At 50.8% G+C, this 21682-nt stretch overlaps 1 protein-coding gene and 1 non-coding gene across 2 annotated transcripts; one reads left to right on the top strand and one right to left on the bottom strand.

Moving 5' to 3' along the window:
* Positions 1 to 6574: 6574 nt before the first annotated feature.
* On the top strand, positions 6575 to 6702 carry LOC115617260. Its single transcript, XR_003994552.1, has one exon. It is a non-coding gene; the product is annotated as a U6atac minor spliceosomal RNA (small nuclear RNA).
* Positions 6703 to 8019: 1317 nt separating this feature from the next.
* WDR5 (WD repeat domain 5) lies at positions 8020 to 20221 on the bottom strand. Its single transcript, XM_030507339.1, has 14 exons — positions 19991 to 20221; positions 18200 to 18386; positions 17240 to 17348; positions 16047 to 16120; positions 15054 to 15143; positions 14294 to 14383; positions 13063 to 13146; positions 12427 to 12482; positions 12232 to 12278; positions 11431 to 11506; positions 10960 to 10993; positions 10521 to 10595; positions 9983 to 10070; positions 8020 to 9075 (listed from the first exon to the last, which is right to left on the bottom strand). The coding sequence occupies exons 2-14, from the start codon at positions 18278 to 18280 to the stop codon at positions 8975 to 8977; spliced, it is 1005 nt and encodes a 334-aa protein (XP_030363199.1). The 5' UTR covers positions 18281 to 18386; positions 19991 to 20221; the 3' UTR covers positions 8020 to 8974.
* Positions 20222 to 21682: the final 1461 nt, after the last annotated feature.

Raw genomic sequence — 21682 nt, 5'->3', positions numbered from 1 at the left:
CAGGCACGAAGAGCTGCCCAGAGCACGTATTTCTGGGGGAAGAAAATGGTTTTGCTGCTCGCGAGGGAAAGGCTGAGTAAAGGCACGAAAATAACCCCCCGCGCCTGGGCATGAGAGCTGGGCCAGCTCTGCCTCCCGGGGACCCCGAAGTGTCCCACCTCCTGCCTTCGGGGGTGTTTTGGGGTGATTCCCCATCTTTGGAGGGATGTAGCCACAGGATGCGAGATGCTGAACATGGTTCTCTGGAAAGAAGAAGGATCTGCGCCTCGCAGCAGCATTTCTGAGCCCGTGTTTGTTCCCTCTCCTGGGTCTGGGCAGAATGTCAAAGCCTGCTCTGAGCTGGAAGTATTTTAAGACGAGCACTCACTGGAGACTGAAACAATGGCAATGCTTCGGCTACCGAGGCTCTTAGAAAAGGGCTTTTAACACAGGGGCTGTGAGGGGCGGGAAGGGGGTTATTTGTGGCTGGTTTTCCTCACAGAAAACACAGTGCTTGTGCCCGTGTGAGCCAACAACCTGGTGGCTGCGGGTCCGAGTGCCCAGAGGGGGCCCGGGAGCAGCTCCGGAGGGGAGGCAGCTCCAGTAAATGTTAGCTCCTGTGGTTCTGGGCTTGAGGCTTGTTTTAAACCCGTGGGAAGGCTCACAGTGCCCACATGAAGCTGAGACGGTTTCGGTATCTGGGGCTTATCCTGAACATTCACACAAACGCTCTGGAAAGTGTCTCTTTGCTTAAGGAGGAGGAGATTTGATGCTGCAGAAATTTTAACCTGGTGTTCCAGCAAGGAGCCTGGGTGGTGAGTGTGTCATATCTGATAAAGGGTAATCAGCCCCCCTTCAGGCACCGTTCAATCCTCATCTTCATCTGCCTCCCATACATATTGCTGCATCTATATGTACTTACATGCTGGCAAACCAGTGCAAATACTGCTCTCTCTGGTCTTCTCTTAACACAAGACCAACAGGTAAAGAAAAGGGTGAAGTACTCTCTGCCCCACCGCCAGAGCCCATGCAAACGGCCCAAGCAGCATCAATTGGAAACCAGCAGAACTGCTCCCAGCGGGAGCAGGTTCCTGGCACAGCCCTCTGGGTCTCCTCTCCCCGCTCCGTGTCTGAAGCCTCCTCAACAATTATCCCAGTTGCTGTTTGTTCAGGCGATGTGGATTTAGCTCTCCAGCCTCATGTGTAGTGTGTGTATAGGGAAAGATAGATTGCCGCTACTTTCCAGTATAAATCACATTCCTTACAACACTCCAAAGTAGCATTTTCAACCTCAGGGTGCTAATAGGATCCAGCAGGAGAAAGAAATGTCAGCTAAGTAGCAGGCGCTGTTTGGAGAGTGCAATGGAGCTGATCCACAGCCGCGGGGCAAAAGGAGCAATCCCAGGGCAAAGGTTAAAGAGTTCAGGAGCACTTCAGCCTCCTTAATTGCAACAGGCCCTTACACAGCGAGAGATGGATGATCCCAGTCGGGAGAGGGGGGCAGAGCGGGGCCAGCAGCATCACCCGCCAGGCTGGGACTGCGCAGAGGGGACCCATGGAGGGGACTGTGATGGAGGGGACCACGGCAAGGGGACTGATGGAGGGCACTGATGGAGGGGACTGCAGCAGCTCCTCGCCCCTCACTTGTGCCCAGTCTGCTGCTGCATGGCACGCTGGCCCGTGCCACACCGGGATCCTGGGCCACCAGCTCTGTCCCTGCACTGGAAGCCCGTCCCTATCCCCATCCCCAAAATGGGGATGTGCATGGAGCGCCTGACGCTGTGAAGGTTTTGCTGCCGGAGCTCAGCGCTCACCGGGGCAGATAAATAACCCATAGCGAGAATAACTGCAGCTGCCAAGGAAATGTTTCTTGCTCCCCTGAAAATCATCAGGCAGGTTTAAAGGGAGCGAGGGGGATTGGCTCGTGTTGCTGTTCTTGTCGTTTCCACAGGATTTGTTTGCTGAGCTCCTTTTATTTTGAATCTTCAGAATCTGAACATGTTTTGTACCAGCCCCAAGGAGCTTCTGCTGGGAAGGTGCCTCAGATAATATTTTTGGTAGAGTTTTGACTTGTTTTCTGACACGCATCTGATAAATGTCATCAAAAGCTGATGTTTTGCATGGAAAAGGTCTTTTGCGTTGTTGTTTTTTTATCTAAAGAAAAAAACCAACTTAGAATAAAAATATTTCCTTCGTTTCTCACCAGTGAGGTTTATGCTGTTTCCCTGGTGATAAAAGCACAAGCCTGGCTCTTGAGACATATGCATTTAATTCCCAGCTCTACCACAAACCCCCGCGATGACCTTGAACGAGCCACTCAGCTCCGATCCATGCGGGAGGAGATTTCTCTGTTAAATCTCCTGTTTGGCCTCTTCGCTTGGGATAACGTCTGGTACAAACGTCCCTTTCACGGGGGCTGGTCCCCAGCCCATCACCACCCACCCTGCGGGACCCCCCGGCAGGGGCTGAGCCGTGCGGGTGCTCCAGCCTTGCACCCCAAGGCCCCCCGGGGCGGCTCAGGATGGGAAGAGCTCATGGGAAGAGCTGCGCTTGACCTCTCTCCCGACACCCTGTGGGACATGGGCAGAGCCCCCATGGGCAGTCATGGGTTCCCCTGGCCCTGATGCAGGCACCCCCAGCCCCCTGAGCCTGGATAAATGTCCCTCATCCTTGCCAGGACACCACCATGGCATCACCAAAACCTTGCCAGGGCAAAGCATTCGGCACCGTGTACTGAGGTGAGGGGAGACGGGGGTGTCCTGCCTCCGTCCTGCCTGGGTGCCTCCGTCCTGCCTGGGTGCCCCCATGCTGCTCCAGCCCCCCGAGGGCCCCCTGCACCCCAGCGCTCAGGAGAGCAGCAGGGCAGCGAGGAGGCAGGGCAGCAGGAGGCCGGCGAGGCCGGGGGGTGGGCGGGGGGCGGCGGGGGAGCCGTTGCAGAGGTCGGTGTCGCAGCAGTGGATGCGCACCCCCGGCAGCTCCTGCTGCTGGCAGTGGCGGGACGTGGCGCAGCCGCTGGTCAGCGGGATGCCCAGGACCACTGCAAGGCAAGCACGGAGCGGGGCGTCACGGGGGGCACCCAGCCCTGCCCCGGGCCCATCGGAGCTGCCGGCTCCTCTCTGGGTCGGGCAGCCCCTGCGGCGCACTCACCGCTCTCCGTCTTAATGCAGAAGCGGTGTTTGAAGCCCTGGTGGGAGTGGGAGCAGGTGATGACCTCTGGGTGAGAGCACCCCTTGTCCACGTTCTTGGTGCCAACGATGATGTTGCAGCCATAGCACTGGAGCCCGGACACTGAACAAGAAGCACAGGAAACGCAACTGTGTTTTTCCAGGAGGGGAAATACTTGAGCTCCTTCCCAGCTGCTCTCCAACGGCGGCTTCGCAGCGCTCTCTGCCTTGCCAAGTCGCATTAAGCACCGAGCGCAGCCCGAAGCCGCCGGCGCTTGTTTACCCACAGGGCCCCAAAATCATAAAAGCATCTCCCACTAGAGGTCAGTGCGAAATCAGGGATTAGCGGAGATCGGGGCTGGGATCAAATGGTGGGAACAAGGGCGCTTTGAAACAGGGTTTGTAAAGAGGACGTGGAACCTCCCAACCACCGACACCACCGAGCCGGGGCTCAGCCACGCTCGGAAACAGCTTCTGCCTGTTTCACCCAATCCCTCCAGTTTCAGCCACGCCGGAGGGATGGTTCAATCGCCGTGGTTCGGATTTCCCCCTGAACATGGTCCTGCTTTTATCGCAGGGTCTGTCAGGGAGGGAAAACAACTCGGAAACCAAAGGGAAATGTTTGTTCGGAGCTGCCACAGGCCAACGGCTGGTGACCCCAGGACAGCGACATTGGTGTCCCCCTGTACTGGCGGCAGCTCAGCTCTTTCCTGCAGGGTCAGCACCGGTGTCTGAGAACTGCTTGTCCTGGACCAGAATGGGGATGAAGCCATTCCTCAGCTTGCTTTAAATAAAAAAGCCTTTAAAGACGATTCATTTACATCGTGCAGAGGGTTTAGGGCAAACACAGAACCCGGCCTCACAGCAGCAAAAATCAGGCTGCACATACTGCTGCCGTTACCTTTCCCTGCCTCTGAATGTGACCCTCAGCCCTTCCCGGCCCGGCCTCGTGTGGTCCCACAGGGTTTTCGGGGTGTGGGTGAGCAGGATGGGGAAGGGGAGCCCGGTGGGGTCCTTGTTTTGTACAAAACACGATGGCATTCACTCCATCCTAAAACCACCAACACGCCACATGCAGCTACATCGCTTGGGCAGGGATGTCCCCAGGTGTGTCCCGAGGACAAATCACACCTCAACAAACAACCAGGGCTTAGGGAGGGTGCAAACAGCCGTAACTCCAAAGCATGGGGTACCCGCCACAGCAGCACTTACCCTCGGGGAGCACAAACACCACGGTCAGCAGATAGAGGATCCCGCGGGCACCTCCGGGCATGTGTCCTGCAAGCATGGGCTCGGCTCCCGGCGCCCGCGCGGGGCTTGGGATGAGCACGGTGCCTGGGGAGCGGTGACGTCCCCTCTCCCCGGTCACACACGCCGCTTCCTTCACCCACAAACCCCACCAGGAGGCAGGGAGATGCCACTGGGATGTGGCTGCTCCCGCCCCGCGCCCGGTCTCGCTGCGTTGACGCTTAATTTCTCCCTTTTCCTCCGGATAAATTCCCCGATTCTTTCGGTCCGTGCTCAGACCTGAGCACGTATGTGCTCCCCTCTGTTATTTCTGTCCTATTTCCTCTGCCCATGATCACTTCCCATTAATACTACCGTACGGCAGCTCTTGGAGAGAAATTCTCCCTAATCAAGATTTAGTTTTAAATCCACTTGGAAATCCTCTAATTCAGTTGGATTAGGCAGAAGGGGTTTGGGGAGATGCGTGGTTTTACTCTTTTTTTCCCCTCCTCTGTTTCCTCTCGGAGCTGCCTCATCTCCATGAACGGACCCACCGGCTCTCTGTGTCACACTGAGCTATTTGAAGAGGGCAGCAATGATTTTATTAAGGAGAAGCAGTCAACTCATTCTACATCCAAGGCTTGAGATCCTCTGACAAAGCACAGCCCTGGGGACGGCCCTGGGGTTAAAGGGAGAACCTGGAGGGCACAGAAGTGGGTGTGAATGTCACGTAGGCATCTGCATACATGAAAATAGTGCCTTAATAAAGCACTGAGCTGTGATGGCTCTGACCTGCAGGGCCAGGACTGACCCACAGCCACACCAGGCACCCAGAGCCCTGTTGGCTCCTGTGCTGCCATCCCCACAAGCAAAGCCCCAGCTCTCCTGGAGCTAATGGGACTTGGAGGGATAATGCTTACTAATAGGAGAGCGCACCCAAATGCATGGGATTAAAAAATTAAAATGACAAAATAAGCTGCTTATGTGGCGCATCCAGTGACCGCCTTCCAGTGGCACTGCGTCCCGGCCCCGAGCACCCGCACAAGGGCTGGACCAGGGCAGGATCCCGCTGTCCCGGCCCTGGACCTGGCCCCACGCAGCCCTTCGGTAGCAAACGCACTTGTTGGGACTTCACCTGGAGGCAGCACAAACTTGTCCGTGTCCGGGAGAAGAGCCCAAGGAAGGCAGCGCATCGATTCTAACCCCTCAACCGACCCGCGGCGTCTCGCTGGCCCCAAAACAACGTGGTTATAACCAGTGTGTAACTCAGCAACGTGCGAAAGCCTTGGGGAGAAGGGATAAACTGCGGGAAATGGGATTGGTTTAAAAACACGCATAAATCACAGCATTCAGTAACGAGGGGAAATTAACTTTTAATCCCTTAATAAACTCATTGGCTCCCGACTTAGGCAGACGTTCGTTTTGGTGTTATTCCCTTAGGATGTAGAAGGCAAGGACGTTTAGAAACGGGAAAAACCCTAAAACAGCCTCTTCAAGCACTTCCAGCCCTGGAACCAGGGAAGGTTCCTTTTCACTTGTGATGCATTCCAGAGCGATCGATCCGCCCGGGGGCACGGGAAGCCCGTCAGGAAACGGCCTCCCTGCGCTGGGAAAATCTGATCAGCCGATCCGCGGTACACCCGCGTTCCCACATAAACCTTCGGGATACCCGGAACGGCGGCTAAACCGCGCGCAGATGAGGCGGGTCCCCCTGCAAATCCTGCTCTGCCGCTCATCGCTGGGGGCGGCAGCGCCGGGGCACGGCCCCCCCGCACCCCAGGCTCCGCTCCGCACCGGATGCGGGACTCGAACCAGCGCCCTCCCGCCTTCCGGCCGCCATTAGCGAGGCGGAACCAGAAGTGCCCTGCCCCTGCTAACGCGCCCGCTGATTGGGCGGAGTGCGCGGCGGGCGGGGCTCGGCGCCAACGGCAGGCAGCGGTCGAAGGGGATCCGGCCTCTGCACTCTGATTGGCTGAGAGAGATGCATGCATTAAGCAAGCGACAAAAAGCGCTCACCTGCGCTACTTTGAAGGGATTTTTTAGGGTTTTTTTGCTCACTTGTGAAACCACAGTAAAAGTTCTGTAACGGGATCAGAGAGAAATGTAAATTAGGAAGAAGAAAACACGATTCTTTTCCTCACTCGATCTTATACAGTAGAAAGCTGCTGGAGGTTTAAATAGCACTGGGAGTAAAATCACCGGTTGTGTTGTATGAAAGGAGAGAAGGTTAGCACTCCCCTTGATAAGGATGGAAGAGGCCCTTGTGGCCTATACAACACGCATACGGTTAAGGCACTGCCACCTACTTCGTGGCATCTAACCATGTTTTTCGTGGGTAACCCCAACAAGGAGCCAGCTCCTTCCCTTGATCGTTTCATCCAGCGCCTCCTTTTCCCTCAGCCCGCGGAGCAGAGCCCCGGCTGACACCCGCTGTCCTCAGCAGCAGCTCCAGCCCCTACCACCCACCCTGCACCCAGCACAAGCAAAGCCAGAACCCTCCTGCTACAGGAGGCAGCCCCGCCACGGCCGGAGCCCAGGTTTCAGCGCGGTGCTTTGTAAGATCAGCTAATCCTGGCACCCAACTGCCACAGACACACCAGGCGCAGCTCACAGGTCCCAGCAACACTCCCAGGTGGGATGCTGGGGACTTAAACTCAACCGTTACAGGCAGCTTTCCAATAGATCCTTTACATTTGGGCTCTCCAGTTTGGGGGACAGAAAATACCCCTGTTCAAGAGACTGCCTGGAGCAACCCGGTCTAGTGGAAGTTGTCCCTGCCCGTGGCAGGAGGCTGGCAAAGCTCCTCACACACACACAGGTACAGAGGAAGGACAGAACATCTTTCAATCTATGTAAAAATGCTTTGCTGGAGTTGGATACCAGCTTCTCCGCACTGGTGGAGCAGCACAGCCACATCTGCAAACAGTTTCATCGGGCCATGAGAAAAAGGCTGGGGTGGGGAAAAGTCATGAAGAAACAGATTATTTCAGCACTGACACTCGCTAAGGCTGGAGACACAGTGGCCTTCCCGGGGGTAATGGAAAACCTCAAAAGACAGGGGTATTATTACTGGCCATTTTCACACCAGCTCAATGTGAACTCTATTTTTATACGTGTAAAAGCAAAGCCATACATCATGTCTTGCAGCTGCCACCTTCTCCAAGGATAAAGTGCGGCAGCCTCTGCGCAGCCACCAGCGAGGGGTGCACTGCAATTGATTTTCAGCTATCAAGCACAAGGTCGATGCCAAAACCACGGCTTTTTGCTGCCCCAGGAGCACACCATCCCCTCACAGCAGAACGCTCTGGCTGCGATCGTCACCCACTGCCCACACCGCAAGGAGAGCACAGCAGGACTGATTCCCTTCCCCTTAGCTAAAGGGCGCTATGAGGGTTCATACCAGTGCTGCCCCTGCTGAGGACACTTCCCATTCAATCCTCTTTTTCTTTAAACAAATTTTGACTGGCGTTATGCTCCTCTTTTCTTTCTCCACACCAGACGTAAAGCACCACCCTGCAGCTCCTCCTTTCTTCCTCTTCCTCTCCTCACTCAATGGAGCTGCTACAGAAATACTTCCTTGTAAAGGTCTTTTTAAGGGAGGCTTCTTTGGACACAGACACTTCACATTAGTACACTCTTACCACAAGCATACACATAAAATCCCACCTTTTTATTATGGCATATGGCATTTTTCTGGATGTGTAAATACCACATGGGTATGACAAAAAGGGAAAGAAATACCAACGCTGAAACAGATACAGAGTCATGCCATTATCAATACAGCTTCATACGATGGATTTTCAAGATACAAAAGTCTGGGTTGGTTTTTTTTTTTTTTAACTCTTTACATTGAAGTAACTTTACAGTGTTCTGTGAGCTTTAGAACCAGAAAACTTAAAATATGCTGAGAACAACTACAAGCAGGATTCATTTTAATGGTTAACAGAACTGTACTCTGCTCTAGAACAGCATCTATTAAACACACGTAACAAGAGGTAAGCAACTATACAGAAGGGAAGAGGAGATTTCACCACAGGAGTCAAGTCAGGGGCAGGAAGAGGGGGATCTGGAGCTGCACGGTTTTATTTGGTCACAGAGTTTGAGCTGTTTAAAATGAAGCACCCTTAAAGATGCAGTACTTCTATGTAAAACAGGACAGAAACTTCCCAAGAGACTAGAACCTACATTCTGGAAAGGAAAATAAGAAATCGGACATTAAAAAAAACCTCCACACATCTCTAGGCTTTGACTTCACTTACTGTGAGAGGCGACGGGCAGCGCTCCCCTCGGCACCACCGCGGCAATACAGTATCTTTGGGGTGTCCAATACAGGGCTGACGCTTGTAACGCGATGTCAGGGTGATCCAGGGCTGCCAAGGACCAGGCAGGGGAAGGAGACACTGCACCTTGTGTGTGTTTTCCACCACGTTGCCCGGTTCTAGCAAAGAGCTAAGACGTGTTCTTTGGGCCAAGACTAACAGAAACCGCTTTACCAAACACTCTTCGGGTTTCCTGCCAAACTGGATTTAATATTCTCATGTGGATTTTTAGTATTTTTTTTTTAAAAACATTTTTCCTGACAGTCTCAAGTGATCCTGCAGCATTTAACAGTCACTCTTCCACAGTTTAATTGTTTTGTCGTTTTCTAGTGCCGCCGAGGCAATGATGTTTTCTGTTGGGTGACAAGCTGTTGAGATAACAACATCTAAACAAAGAGAAGAGACACACAAATATCACTATTTGCAGCAGTGAGAGCTGGTGCATAGCAGACATTCCTGAAACCACACTTGCAAACAGCATCGCCGAGTTCCTGGTTCTTTAGAGCAGAATTACAAGTGCATTACTTGTAAATATGTGACAACTTTTGCTTCTCTGGGAGAGGAAATACTGGCCAAAAAGAGTTGATAGTAGTAGTTGGAAAGTGTTTGACAGGTTTCAAAGTGGGAGAACTCTCTGGATTCTAGTTCTTGCTTACTTCACAGCCAGCACTCTCGGCATATTATGTCAGACACAGCTCAGAAAAACTCAGGTCAGGTTTTTCCTTTCCACGGAAGATATTCCCACCATCCCATCCAATGCTTAGGCAGCACTTCAGAGCCATGCCCCAGCCTGAAAATGAAAACCTGCTGCCACTGGCCCCACTTACAGACCAAATCAATGATCCTTCACACTGAAGTTTCCGCCAGATGACACCTCAAAACGTGCTCAGCTCTGCCCCCAAGAACAGGCAGATGTAGACATTTACAAACAGCAGGAGCACATCAGTCCTTATCCTTTCAAGAGCTGCAGCTTTGGAAGGTGTTAACAGCCAATTCAAAGTCACTAATGTTATGAGTCACTTAAATAATCAGCCAGTTCTGAACTCAAGGAAATCTCTTTTGTAAGCTGGTGTCAAAGTTCTCACAGTGAAAGAATAAACACTCGTGATGCCCATAAAACACCCTTCATAAAAAGGAGCAAATTCCTTTGGTCCAATTAAGCTTCAGCCAGTCAAGAATTTATGAGTCTGACAGTGAAAACTAAACATCAGAGAGAAAATGCTCAAGCTAAGCCCTCATTACAACTGACAGGAGGGATGTTCCATCAATAAAAACCAAAATCCTCTTCCACACCTGTGTGTCCTTGTAATTTCTGTACAATCTCTTTTGTCTGAAGGTTCCAAATATAAACCAGGTTGTCTTCTGAGCCAGACACGATCCACTGGAGGGGCAGAGAAAACACACAGTCATTTTCATCTCACTCCTCATCTTGATCTGCTATTATTCAGTAAGCATTTCACTGTCGCCATGTGAAAGGGACCTTCCAACACTACACGACTGCTCAATGTGGTTCATCCTCTCAGCACCTCTGTTCAGCTCACAAAGGCAGCAGAAAGCTTTGTTCCACCCTGTGTATGCCAGAGGAGGAAAACTAACAGAGCAAGAGGTGCTAAGGTGGTTCTGTGCTAGGACTAAACCTGTTCCATCATCTCAACTCACGGACCTATCACCCAGTGGCTCCCTGCTAGGACACCCTGTTCTCCACTGCACTACAGCCCCTGTGAACCAGCACCCACCAGAGGAGGTTTCTATCCCCAAACTCCTGTTTCAGCTACAGAGAAAAGCAGTAAGAACCACGTGTTGGCAAAGAGCATCTCCCACAACCACTGACCTTTCCACCAGTAACGGAGAAATTAGCAAATATGCAGTACTTCTCATTCTTGTGTCCTGTGTAGGTCTTCAGGCACTGGAAGCGAAGAGCCACAGGACATTAACACAGCTGGGAGGTAGTTTCCTCAGTCAAGGACAAACTCTTTTGGCAGAAAAGACTAATACATCTGCCTGTGCTTCCCACCCTGCCAACTTATCTAGAGGATGCAGAGGGCACCTCTGCCCTACAACGCTGAATAGTTTTGAAGGGGGAGGAAGCCCTAAATTTGTCACATTACCACAGAGAAAGAGCAACAGCAATTTGAAATTCATGAAAAGAAAAATGAAGAAATAAAGCTTTACATAATGTCTCAGTTAAGTAACTTTAAAAAGCACATATGAAACCCAGATTTTCCTATAAGCTTAGTTAAGTCTATATAGTGAGGCAGGATTGGTTTTACCTTTCCTTTGCTGTAGTCCCAAAGTTTAAGAGTGCTAAAAAACAAGAGAAAACCAAAAGATTTTAGTTCTTGGGGTTTGGGGTTTTTTTCCATCTGACAATTTCCCAGCAGCAGCAGAAGTTCCTCCATAGCAGAGTTCGAGCAGTCTTTTATAGGTTATATTTTCTGCCTCTCAATGTTACAAAAGAATCATTTGACCAATGCAAGGAAAAGCTGAGGCTTTGAAAGGTACAAGGAGGAATGAATGAGTGTTGCAGTCACTAAGCAGTGCCAAGACTTCAAGATGATCCAAGTCCTGCCTGTGCCATTAGCACAGCTCAACACCTTGCAGGCTGTTCAAGTTTGATAGGATATATGGACTTGTGCAGTATCATTACTATGATAGCTAAAGAGCAGCAAACTAAAGGGTTGTCTGAATCTCAAATACCCCAAAGCCCGTGGGGTTTTTTTGTCTGTTTTTTAACTACTTACTTGTCCAAAGTTGCAGCTAGTATGTATTTGCCATTAGGTGAGAATTTCACAAAAGACACTGGAGGGTTATCATCATCTACAGTGAAATCAAAAGCAACATTAGATAGTGCACAGTTGTACTGTCTCATAGAGAATTTCCTCTGACAATAATCTGGTAACTGTTTCACTGTAGCAAGCTTTCAGCTTTGTTGTCCCCTGCTACTTCAAGAAAAGGTGATTGTTTTCATTCATTTAAGAAAAGGGTATTAAGCATTTTGCTCACAAACATTTTAAATATCCCTTTATAACTGACCTTTCCTTCCCTGCCATCACCACGCACCAGTGCAAGACCTTCTAAAAATCATCGTATTAGAACACATGCCACTCATCTGCAGTGCCAGGTAACTTGTTTATATAATGCTCTGTAAGACTATGAAGAACGAGGGACCACATGCCCAACTGGTGGTTTCCTTTTGTCAGCCACGTTCACGAGACACCTTCACGCACCTTGCAACAGTCACAGACTGCCTGTTTCCATCACATCCAACAGCACAGACAACTTTGTAAAGCTGAATGGTAGAAAGCTTTGGAAAACTCTCTTTTATCCATCTATACTACACAACACTCAAACTCAAGCAAGTTTCTATTCATGCAAGAGGCTAGCTCCTCTTATTGCAATAGACTGGAGGACAAGTGTACTACCAGAGCAGTAGGAATACAGTAAAATAGAGCTTAAGGAAGCCTCTGTTCACAGCAACGATGCAGAATATTTATGTCATAACAGCAAAAAACAGAGCACAAACAAGAAACACTCCTACTCACCAATCAGTGTTTTCAAGCACTGGCCTGATGCTGTATCCCAGATTCGACTATTAAAAACACAGGAGAACCTTTACTATTGGGTTTGATGTCTCTGTTCTGATTTTAAACATTATAAAATACAACCTTTTTTAAAAAAAGTCCTTTTTTAAATGTGAAAGGTTTGAACAGTGCCACAGGCAGGAACTAAGCACTTACCAGAGCCCATCATAGCTACTTGACACTATCAGGGATCCATCACGATTAAAATGCACCTGTAATATTATAGAAGGGGAAAAATAACTTTACTGATGTACGTAAAAATCAAATGATTAAGCTCCACTTAAAACTGTCTTGCATTACTGACTCTGCAGTTCATGTGGATAGAAGCAGAAAGTCAACACAACATACAGACCATAGGCCTGAATTTAGATGGACAATATGATCAAACCAGATTCTTTCCCCCCAGTCTGTCTGGCATAATTACAAAGAGGGATGGATGTTAATCACAGCTCTTTATCCAAGCATTAGGGACTGGAATATGTTTCTTCAGAAGCTAAGAACACATGAACACACAGATGCTCTAATCAGACAGCATTAGGTGTGAACAACACGAAAGCAACAATGTACAGGCTGTTCTCTGAGCCTCAAGTGACCACAAATGTATGCCCCAGCACCACGCTGCTGGGCTCAGGCATGACCGGCACACCGCTATTCCCTGCTCCCCACATTAAGACCTAGGACCAAAATCCATACCAGAAAACACTGCTCATTCCATTCTCATTGAGCAATGAGCAGTGGCTCTGCTGAAGAAAATAAGCATATTAGTGCATTCATTTATCAGAAGATACTTACAGCTGAAACTGGGTCAGAATGAGCAGGCAACGTCTTGAGGCACTTCCCTGTTTTCACATCCCATATCCTCACGCTTTCATCAAACTGAAGATTGAAGAAATGTACAAGGTGGTTTAATTATGCACCTACTTGAGGCATGCAAGGTGTTATAGCTTGACTACATGCACGTGCCCTCCTCCAGCTGCACTGAGCTGCATCAGAAAGCCTCGGACACAGGCAGGGCAAAAATAACAGACTGGCACATAGTTGCCTGAACTCACCCTCTCCATGCAGGACACCTGCATGTTGAGGATGGGTTAAAGACGTGACTGTGCCGCCAAGCAAAGACAGCAGTGGCACTGCACAGCTCAGCTGGCTACAAGCTGTGTTTGTGGAGGAAGACAGAGAATTGAAGTGGAAAGGGCTTGCGACTGGTACCCCAGGTCCAAGCCCTGGTGATGTGCTACCATAACTAACACCATTTTGTAAGGCCAGCAGCCATTCTGAGACTGAGCACATCACGTTTGTTCCCCTTCCCTCATTATCAGGTCCTGAAGGTCCTTTGAACCAAGCAGACAAACCAGATTGCTTCGTCCCGTCCCTATCAGCCTCAAGATTATTCCCCTCCTCATCAGCCTTGAAGGTCCCGGGCACGCAGCCAGCACAGCAGTGGCCACCACCCCGTCCCAGAACAAGCTGCAGCTGCACACAGGGTGCTGACTGCAGCACCGAGCCGGGACCCCGGCCTACAACTGTTCTGGACACTGAAACCGTGACCCCCGGCAGCCAGGGACACCCCCACCACCATCTGCTGCCTCCAAGGACTGACTGACTCGCCCTCTTTTACATTGTTTTCATGTCTAGATTGTGATTGTTATCATAGAATAGTTAGGGTTGGAAAGGACCTTAAGATCATCTACTTCTATCAATACAGCCAACCATTTATTAGGACCTGACCGTTCTGCAGAGGGCCCAGGTCACTGAAGTTATACTGTGAGTTAAGTTAGAATCCAGGTGATTAGAAATTTTAAGTTCTATTACAAATTCTGTATTATGCCACCTGTATGTACTACATTGATCCTGCTTGTAGAACCCTGTGCCATTCTAATCATAAATTCTGTGCTATACTAATCATAGCCTCTGATTTAGTGCCATCATCATTCTGCCAAGGATCCCTAAAAGAACCTGTGTGTCCCCTGAGTGAGGGGTGACAGGGGGGTGCTTGGCACAAAGGGAAAAAAGAATCACTTACTGATCCAGACACGATGAGGTTTGACTGAGGGTTGAAGTTGCAGCAGAAGACGTAGTTACTGTGCCCTTTCAACGTCTTCAAGCACTTACCCTGAAATAAGATTTAGCAGAGTTAAACATCCTTCAGGGCCATAAATGCATTCAGATAAGCTGCATTAACATTAACTGCTGTGCAGCACACAAAGAAACCAGCTCTAACCCCAGATTTAGATGGGCAGAGGATCAGCTACAGCAAAATAACAGGAAAGAAAAAACACCCTTATTTTTAGTGACTGCATCCAAGTTGCAAACCCTTTGGGTAACTCAGGAGAACCAAGCGGTTAACATACCTCGTCAAATACAAGCAAATTATCCAGTTCTCACTGTAATTGCAGATAAGGAAGGGGGAGAGAATCAAAAACAAGTGGGGCTATGATAAGAAATCACAGAAAGGCTTCAGCTGAGATGCTGCTTTCAGAAACAAAGCCTGTGGTTGCATTGTGACCATGAGGTTTAAGTGCTCTCAGAAGATGACCAGACTCCTCCTGATACCCATAAGCAGCCCCCCTTTTCCAAAAGCAACAACATATCTCACTCATCCTCAGGGCCCAGTCAACCAGCAGCTCATTAAAAGCTGGAAAGATTGACTGTTACCCAAACAGGAGGCAGTGCTTAACACTTGACCTTCTCTCATCATAACACATCAAGGCTGTCTCTCAGAAGAACGTGAGTTAAGATGCCAGCGCTGGGGAGAAGGAAGATAAGCAGTAGTTTGTCCTTACCGAGCTTACATCCCATATTTTGAGAGTTTTATCATCAGAGGCAGACACAAGAAGGTTGGAATCTGATGACCAAGCAACATCAGAGATTCCCTAAAACACAGGAAAACAATTCTGAGCTCTGCTTGTTCACTGACACAGGAAAATGGAAGACACAGACTGCATATGCTATGCACAGCTGACTCGTGAAAGAAAATTCAGCACCGAGTTCAGAATTCATTGATCTGACTGGGTTAAGAGCTCCTTCTTGGACACTTGCTCATTTTAAGACGAGCATATACTCCAAAAATACCAATGGCTTGTTCACACAGCTTTACTGTGGCCACCAAAGCCCTTTCCTGGCATGCATAAGCAGTTTGCTATTTAACTAATCTGGAAAAGTGGCTTCTCTTCGTGCCAACTGGCTTCTCTTTATCATCTGAGTCCCTGAAGGTTGGAGGAGAACAAATTACACTGGTTTTTCTTGAACTGAATCTTCATTTTTGCTTACAAAACTTCAGCGTGTAAGAAACTTCAGAAAACAAAACCATAGGGGTTGGGAGTTGTGTTTCTTTAGAACTTTGCAGAATGAGTAAGTGTTGTGTTTATGTAGGCAAACCCACAAGAAAAATTCAATCTCCTTAAAAGGCAAACCATTCTCTCCATACACAAAGGGAAGATGGAACAGGACATGCTGTTACAGTTCACAGGGGTTTCACCCAAGCATGCACTGCCCCAGGCCCGAGGCTGGTGTCCTTGAAAGGCAGGGACACAAGAACGGTGAGGCAGCGTGCAGGCAGGGACCCCATCAGCAGCCTGCACTTCACCCACCCTTCCAGCCTGCCCTGGATTACTTCAGCAACTCCAGGCTGCTGCACAGGACTGTATAAACAAAGCAGCACAAAATGAGACCAAGGAACAAGCCTTCCACACTAGTTAAACTAAGCCAGAATGGAAACTTCTGGGCGAGGAGAAGTAAATTCGTATTTGAGTGCGCAGTAACCTCCTCATACTCACCAGTTTATGACCAGATATTGTCTTTTCAAACTTGCCATCATATGCTCCCCAGATTTTAATGAGTTTGTCAGCAGCTGGAAAAGAACATGCCAGATAAGAGATTATCCATGCTGGTCCTTCCAATTGGGAAGGGACACCTTAACTACATCTCTGCAAGCACTGGGCAGTCCTCCCTCCCCAGCAGACCCAAGTGTAGAAGGTGATATGCAATTGGTAAAGAACAGCTCCACACACGCCACGCTGCAGCAGCTGAGATTACATAAACTGCTTGGAATGCACAGAGTCTCCAGCAGCTTCAGTTCCTCTGGTGACAACTTGGGTTTCTACTCTTGTTTTAGATTGCCAGTGGTAACAGCAGTGCGGGGCCATAGGAATGCTGAAACACTTTTGCCCAAAACGAACAAACATTAGACCACAAGCTGGGCTGAGTTAATGCCTGCAAAACCCCAAATGTAAACTTGCAAAACACACCAGAGAAAAAACGTTGACATTTGCCAGAGGGAGAGGTTGGAAAATCTGGGCGGTGGAGAGGGGGACGTTCATGGAGACACTTGAACATTAAAGTGATTTCTACGTGGTAACTGCACTGGTCTTATTAAAGCCATTTGCAGTGAAGCCAAAGACCTCAGTCATTCCCACGAGCAGGAGATGTTCAAGTGACCAATACATTCAGCAATGTTCTTTCCAAGTGCCCTTTCCTTATACATGGATCCTCTCTGGACCACTGAGGGTCACACAAACAGATTTTCAAAGGAAAGCTGTCAAGCAACGTTGACCACAAAAAACCCTTTAGGAAATACCAAAGCTGACAGGAAGAGGACTTGATCCACCACTGAAGTAAGCAAGCAGTGAAACACTTGCTGTGACTTACTGACCACTGCAGGCACTGCAGTGACCACAGCCAGGACAGAAGCACGTGGCCAGCCTCTGTACCACACTCTGCAGCTATAAAGCTGAGCGGGTCAGGGCTCTCCAATTTGAAACACACTGAAGGCGCGGTGTTCAAAGCAACAGAAAGTAAAAAGCTTAAAGCAGATTATCTCAGAGACTGACAGCTTTGGTATTGCTCCTTTGAAGAAAAACCATGACACTGCATCCCTCCTCCACCTGATGGAGGCAACACCGCACACAGGCAGCTCTCCAAGGCCCATGTTGGCATGTTTTAGCTGAGACAAGCAGCAAGCAGTACTTACAGGAGCTGGCGAGCCACTCTCCATTAGGGCTAAACTTTACTGATGAGACTGCCTTGGTGTGTCCTGCTAATGTGAACTTCAGAGCATAGTTTGGTTTCACTGGCGCAGGCTGTAAGGAAAATATATATGAGCAAGTTGAATAAATTCCAAATCTAGTATCCCAGTGACAAGCTCTGGATCAGACCGGGTCAGTACACAGCAACCGACCGCATGGATGTTCACTCCAATAGAGATTCCAGCATTTACAACTGTATCGTTTCTCCCCCCATCTCCAAATTCAAACACCACCAAAACAAACACCCTTGCTGTCCGGGGACAGCAGTGCCTCCCTCCTGCATGCACACCACCAACTCATCCTTGATAGGAATTTCAGCCAAGCCAGTAACAAACAGGGGAGAATAACCCAACCGCCCAGCCATAAAGTGCTTGGTAGATCAAAACACTCCTCTTGCTATTGATCCATGTACTGCTTTTAAGTGTTTGCAGTTTTCCTCCTTACCATGAATTAAATCACAGGCCAACTCCTCCAGACCCAAAAATACCCCTTTTTTCCCCTTTTCACCCTTTGCAAAGGCTTCATGGTTAAACAACAACATCTCCTTTGAGCATCTGCAGCCTTCAAAGAATCTGCATAATTCCCCACTTCGCAGCTACGCTCGCAGATTCCTGATTCTGCAGGCACCTCCACGCATTCCAAGGACGCAAACAACCGCCCTTTTTAAAGCTCCAAGTGACCAGGAGGATTTTGTTTACAATCCCCCCCAGCCCTGCGGAACAGGCTGTGCTCCATCCGCCTTTCCCATGAAACCCTCAGCACGTTTCCAGCTCAGACAACAGCAGCAGCAGAATCTGGCAGAGATTTTCATCTATGGGAGAACTCGACCGATTCTGGTTCGGCTGTTGAATATGCAGGTGCTGCCATGTGTATTTACACAGACACTGCCGGAGCCCCGCACACACCTTGCTCTGATTGGTTGAGGAGGAAGGAGTAGATTGTGTTTTGGTGGATTCTGCATCTGGCTTCTTTTCTTCTGTTGCCATGGTTCTGAAGCTGGCAAATGAGACTTATGGTGCTTGAAGGGGAGAATGAATGTGCTGCTTCAAAAGGCAGCTCTTGCCACAGAGAGAACTGCTCTGAAATGCAAACCTGGAAGGAAAACAGAATATTCTCATTAGCTGTCAAACAGATTCTCAGCAGCCAGAAAAATGAGATTACCCAACAGCAGGTCCCCAAAAACCAGGATGAAAAAACCATAACCTAGATCCAGTTAGGAACACAACAGGATTTCAGGCCTTCAGACCAACTAAATGTGTAATACCCAAACCCAAGCCACAGCGTTTGATCACAAAGCTGTTAGGTGTGGCAGGGTTTTCACAGCACATTCCCCAAAACACTTCTAACAAGCATTTAGCACACAGTAAATACAATGGTTTGTGCAAAAGATGGAAGGAACAGCCCAAGGCGTTTTTTTCAGGTTTGTTAGGGTTCAGAATACATGATGGACATGAATACAGGAAAATCAGCAGCATTTACAAAGTTTAAGACCCTATGAGATTCCTTTCACCTCGGAATGCATGTATTTTAGTCTCATATTTCCCTCCTAAATGGTCTGGATACCAAGCCATGGTATGGATATCAAATCCTGCCCTTCTCTACCCGAGACTTCCCCCACTGAAGCAGCCTCACACTCGTCCCACCAGAGCTACGATCCATAACAACCCCACATGGTGCTGTGCCTGTGTTCAGCAATGGGGGCTGGTGCTGCGGAGGGAACAAACCTCCACTGCAGCTCAGAAACAGGAGAGCCTCCAGCTCATACCATCAGGATTTGTCTTCAAAGTGTGCTCATGATACCCCACCACTGCTGCCCTTCCTTTTGCTGGTGGCAGCAAATTTGGGAGCAGTAGCACTTGCTGCTCCAGCGCGTACTGGCATTTTAAGCATCTACCTCCTGGAATCCCAGACTGGTTTGTGTTGGAAGAGACCTTAAAGCTCATCCAGTTCCAACCCCCTGCCATGGGCAGGGACACCTTCCACTAGAGCAGGTTGCTCCAAGCCCCTGTGTCCAACCTGGCCTTGAACACTGCCAGGGATGGGGCAGCCACAGCTTCTCTAGGCACTCTGTGCCAGCGCCTCAGCACCCTCACAGGGAAGAGCTTCTGCCTCAGAGCTCATCTCAATCTCCCCTCTGGCAGGTTAAAGCCATTCCCCTTGGCCTGTCCCTACAGGCCCTTGTCCAAAGCCCCTCTCCAGGTTTCCTGGAGCCCCTTTAGGCACTGGAGCTGCTCTAAGGCCTCCCCTTCAGGAGCCTTCTCTTCTCCAGGCTGCCCCAGCCCAGCTCTCTCAGCCTGGCTCCAGAGCAGGGACGCTCCAGCCCTCGCAGCAGCCCCGTGGCCTCGCTCCAGCGGGGACGGGGGTCACCAAGCGCTGTCCCCTCGGCAGCGCGAACCGAGAACCCGAGTTACCGGCCGCGGCGCTCCCCCCGCACACCCCGAGCGCGGGGCTCCCGCGGGCACACGCACCGCCCCGCACGGCTGAGGCGGGAGCTTGGGGGAGGTCCCTGCGGGGAGCCCGAACTTCGGGGTCCGCTCCCCCCCCCCCCGCCGGCCCGGGGGGGGGTCCCCGCGCGGGGAGCGGGGAAAGGCGGGAGCGCGAGGCAGGGCCCGGGTGGGCGCGCGCCCCGCCGCGAGGAGCTCCGCGCGCTGCCCGCGGGGAGGCGGCGCGGGCACGGGAGCGGCGCCGGCACTTACCGGAGAGCGGGCGCGCAGGGTGGGGGGGGGGGGAGGCCGGTGGCGGGGCCGCCGCCTCCTCCGCGGCGAGGCGGAGCGCGGCCGCGGGAGGGACGGGGGGCGCGGCGGCGGCTCCGCGGCCAGCAGGCGGGGGAATGCGGAACGGCGCCTGCGCGCTGCGGGCCGCAGGCTGCACAATGCCGCTCTCCCGGGAGCGCTACGGCGCGGCCCGAGGGACAAAACGCAGCGCTTGCGCGCGTGGGCGGGGCCTAACGGACGCAGGCCCCGGCCCCGCCCCGGGCTCGGCCCGCCCTCCCCTGCCCTCCGCGCCGGGGCCCAGCGGCGGGGCCGGGTCTCGCCAGGCCGGGGGGCACGGCCCCGGTGCGCACACGGTCCCTCGGTACGTTTTGCGGGGTGGGCACGGCGCTGCTGTGGTTCACATCCCGCGGGCCCGGCCGCGGCAGCGCTGGGTGTCCCGCACAGCCACTCCAGTGCGAGGTACCCCGGAACCGCCGGCACAAACCATCACGGAAAGGCCAGGCCTAAGGCAGTAACGTACCTACAGCAGCAGGCTGGTGTAGGAGCCGTTTAACGCCGTGTTTGCCTGGGTGAGCACGTATCTGAGGCGCTGTGCTGGTGTACGAGGGCCCTGACGCAGGAAAGTGTTTGTTTCATCGAGGCCAAGCAGACGAGTTAATGTTAAGCATGTGCTGAGCCCTTTGCTGGAGAGCACTGCTGTTTTCCGACCCGCAGCCCCGCGCCACGCAGGACACGTTATAGTCAGCTCGCAGTTAGGAGGGAAGAAAAGGAGACACGTGTCATGGACTGGCCCTTTAATACAGGAAGATCTTGGGGCTCCAAAAATTCTAGTGGCAGTTGAGAAAGGAAAAAACAGGAGAAAAAAACCCTGCAGTTCAGTGAAGCCCTTCTGCAGCCTGAAGTGTGCGGCACGCATCCGGAGCGTTACCCTGCTGCCTGAACTCAGGGCGGTGAAACACGGTTAGAAAAGCTGCACAGTCCCCTGGATGGCGTTAGGAAACAAACCCAGTGCCTGATGCTGATCCTTCCGCTTGGTCTTGGCTCAGTTTTTACTCTTAAATATGAAATAAAATGAGAACACAAATCAGCAGCACAGTGCTGCGTGTTTATAAACTTCCCTGTGGTAGGGCCTTTTTGCTCCTGTCATGTAGGAGTTTGTATTTTGCCCCTCAGTGTCTGCTTTGCAAGTTTTTGCCTGATATTTATATATATTAATGTATATGTGTGTATGTATAAAAATCCTTATCTATACTCAATAATGCCTCTCTGGAGCCTGAAAACTGGCCTCCATTACAAACTAATCAGAATCCTGAACAACCCGAGTTCCTGGATTTTCATTTTTGTCACAAGCTGAAAGTGTGGTACACTCCATTTGGCGCACTGCTCGGTCATGTGCTAGACTGGGCTTTTGACAGCATGACATTTAACTTGTTGCTTGTGGGTCATCTGTGAGGGTCTTTCTTGCTCCCCCAGCCCTGCTGCCACAGCTGGCATCAGCAGGATGTGGTATCTGTCCAGATTCCCTCCCTGGAAAAGCGTGGGGCTTGGCAGGCTTCTCCCTCACAGAATCTTTCATTCCATTTGGTTCAGAATAGCCTGAACTGGTGACCTGCCAAATACACTGTGAACAACACCTGTCTGAGGGGGTTTGAGGGAGAGCAGCTTCCCACAATG

This window comes from Strigops habroptila, chromosome 15 (genome assembly GCF_004027225.2).
Source record: "Strigops habroptila isolate Jane chromosome 15, bStrHab1.2.pri, whole genome shotgun sequence".
NCBI lineage: Eukaryota > Metazoa > Chordata > Aves > Psittaciformes > Psittacidae > Strigops > Strigops habroptila.
Note: the sequence above shows the minus strand (reverse complement) of the source record. Positions and strands in the feature narration are given on the sequence as shown.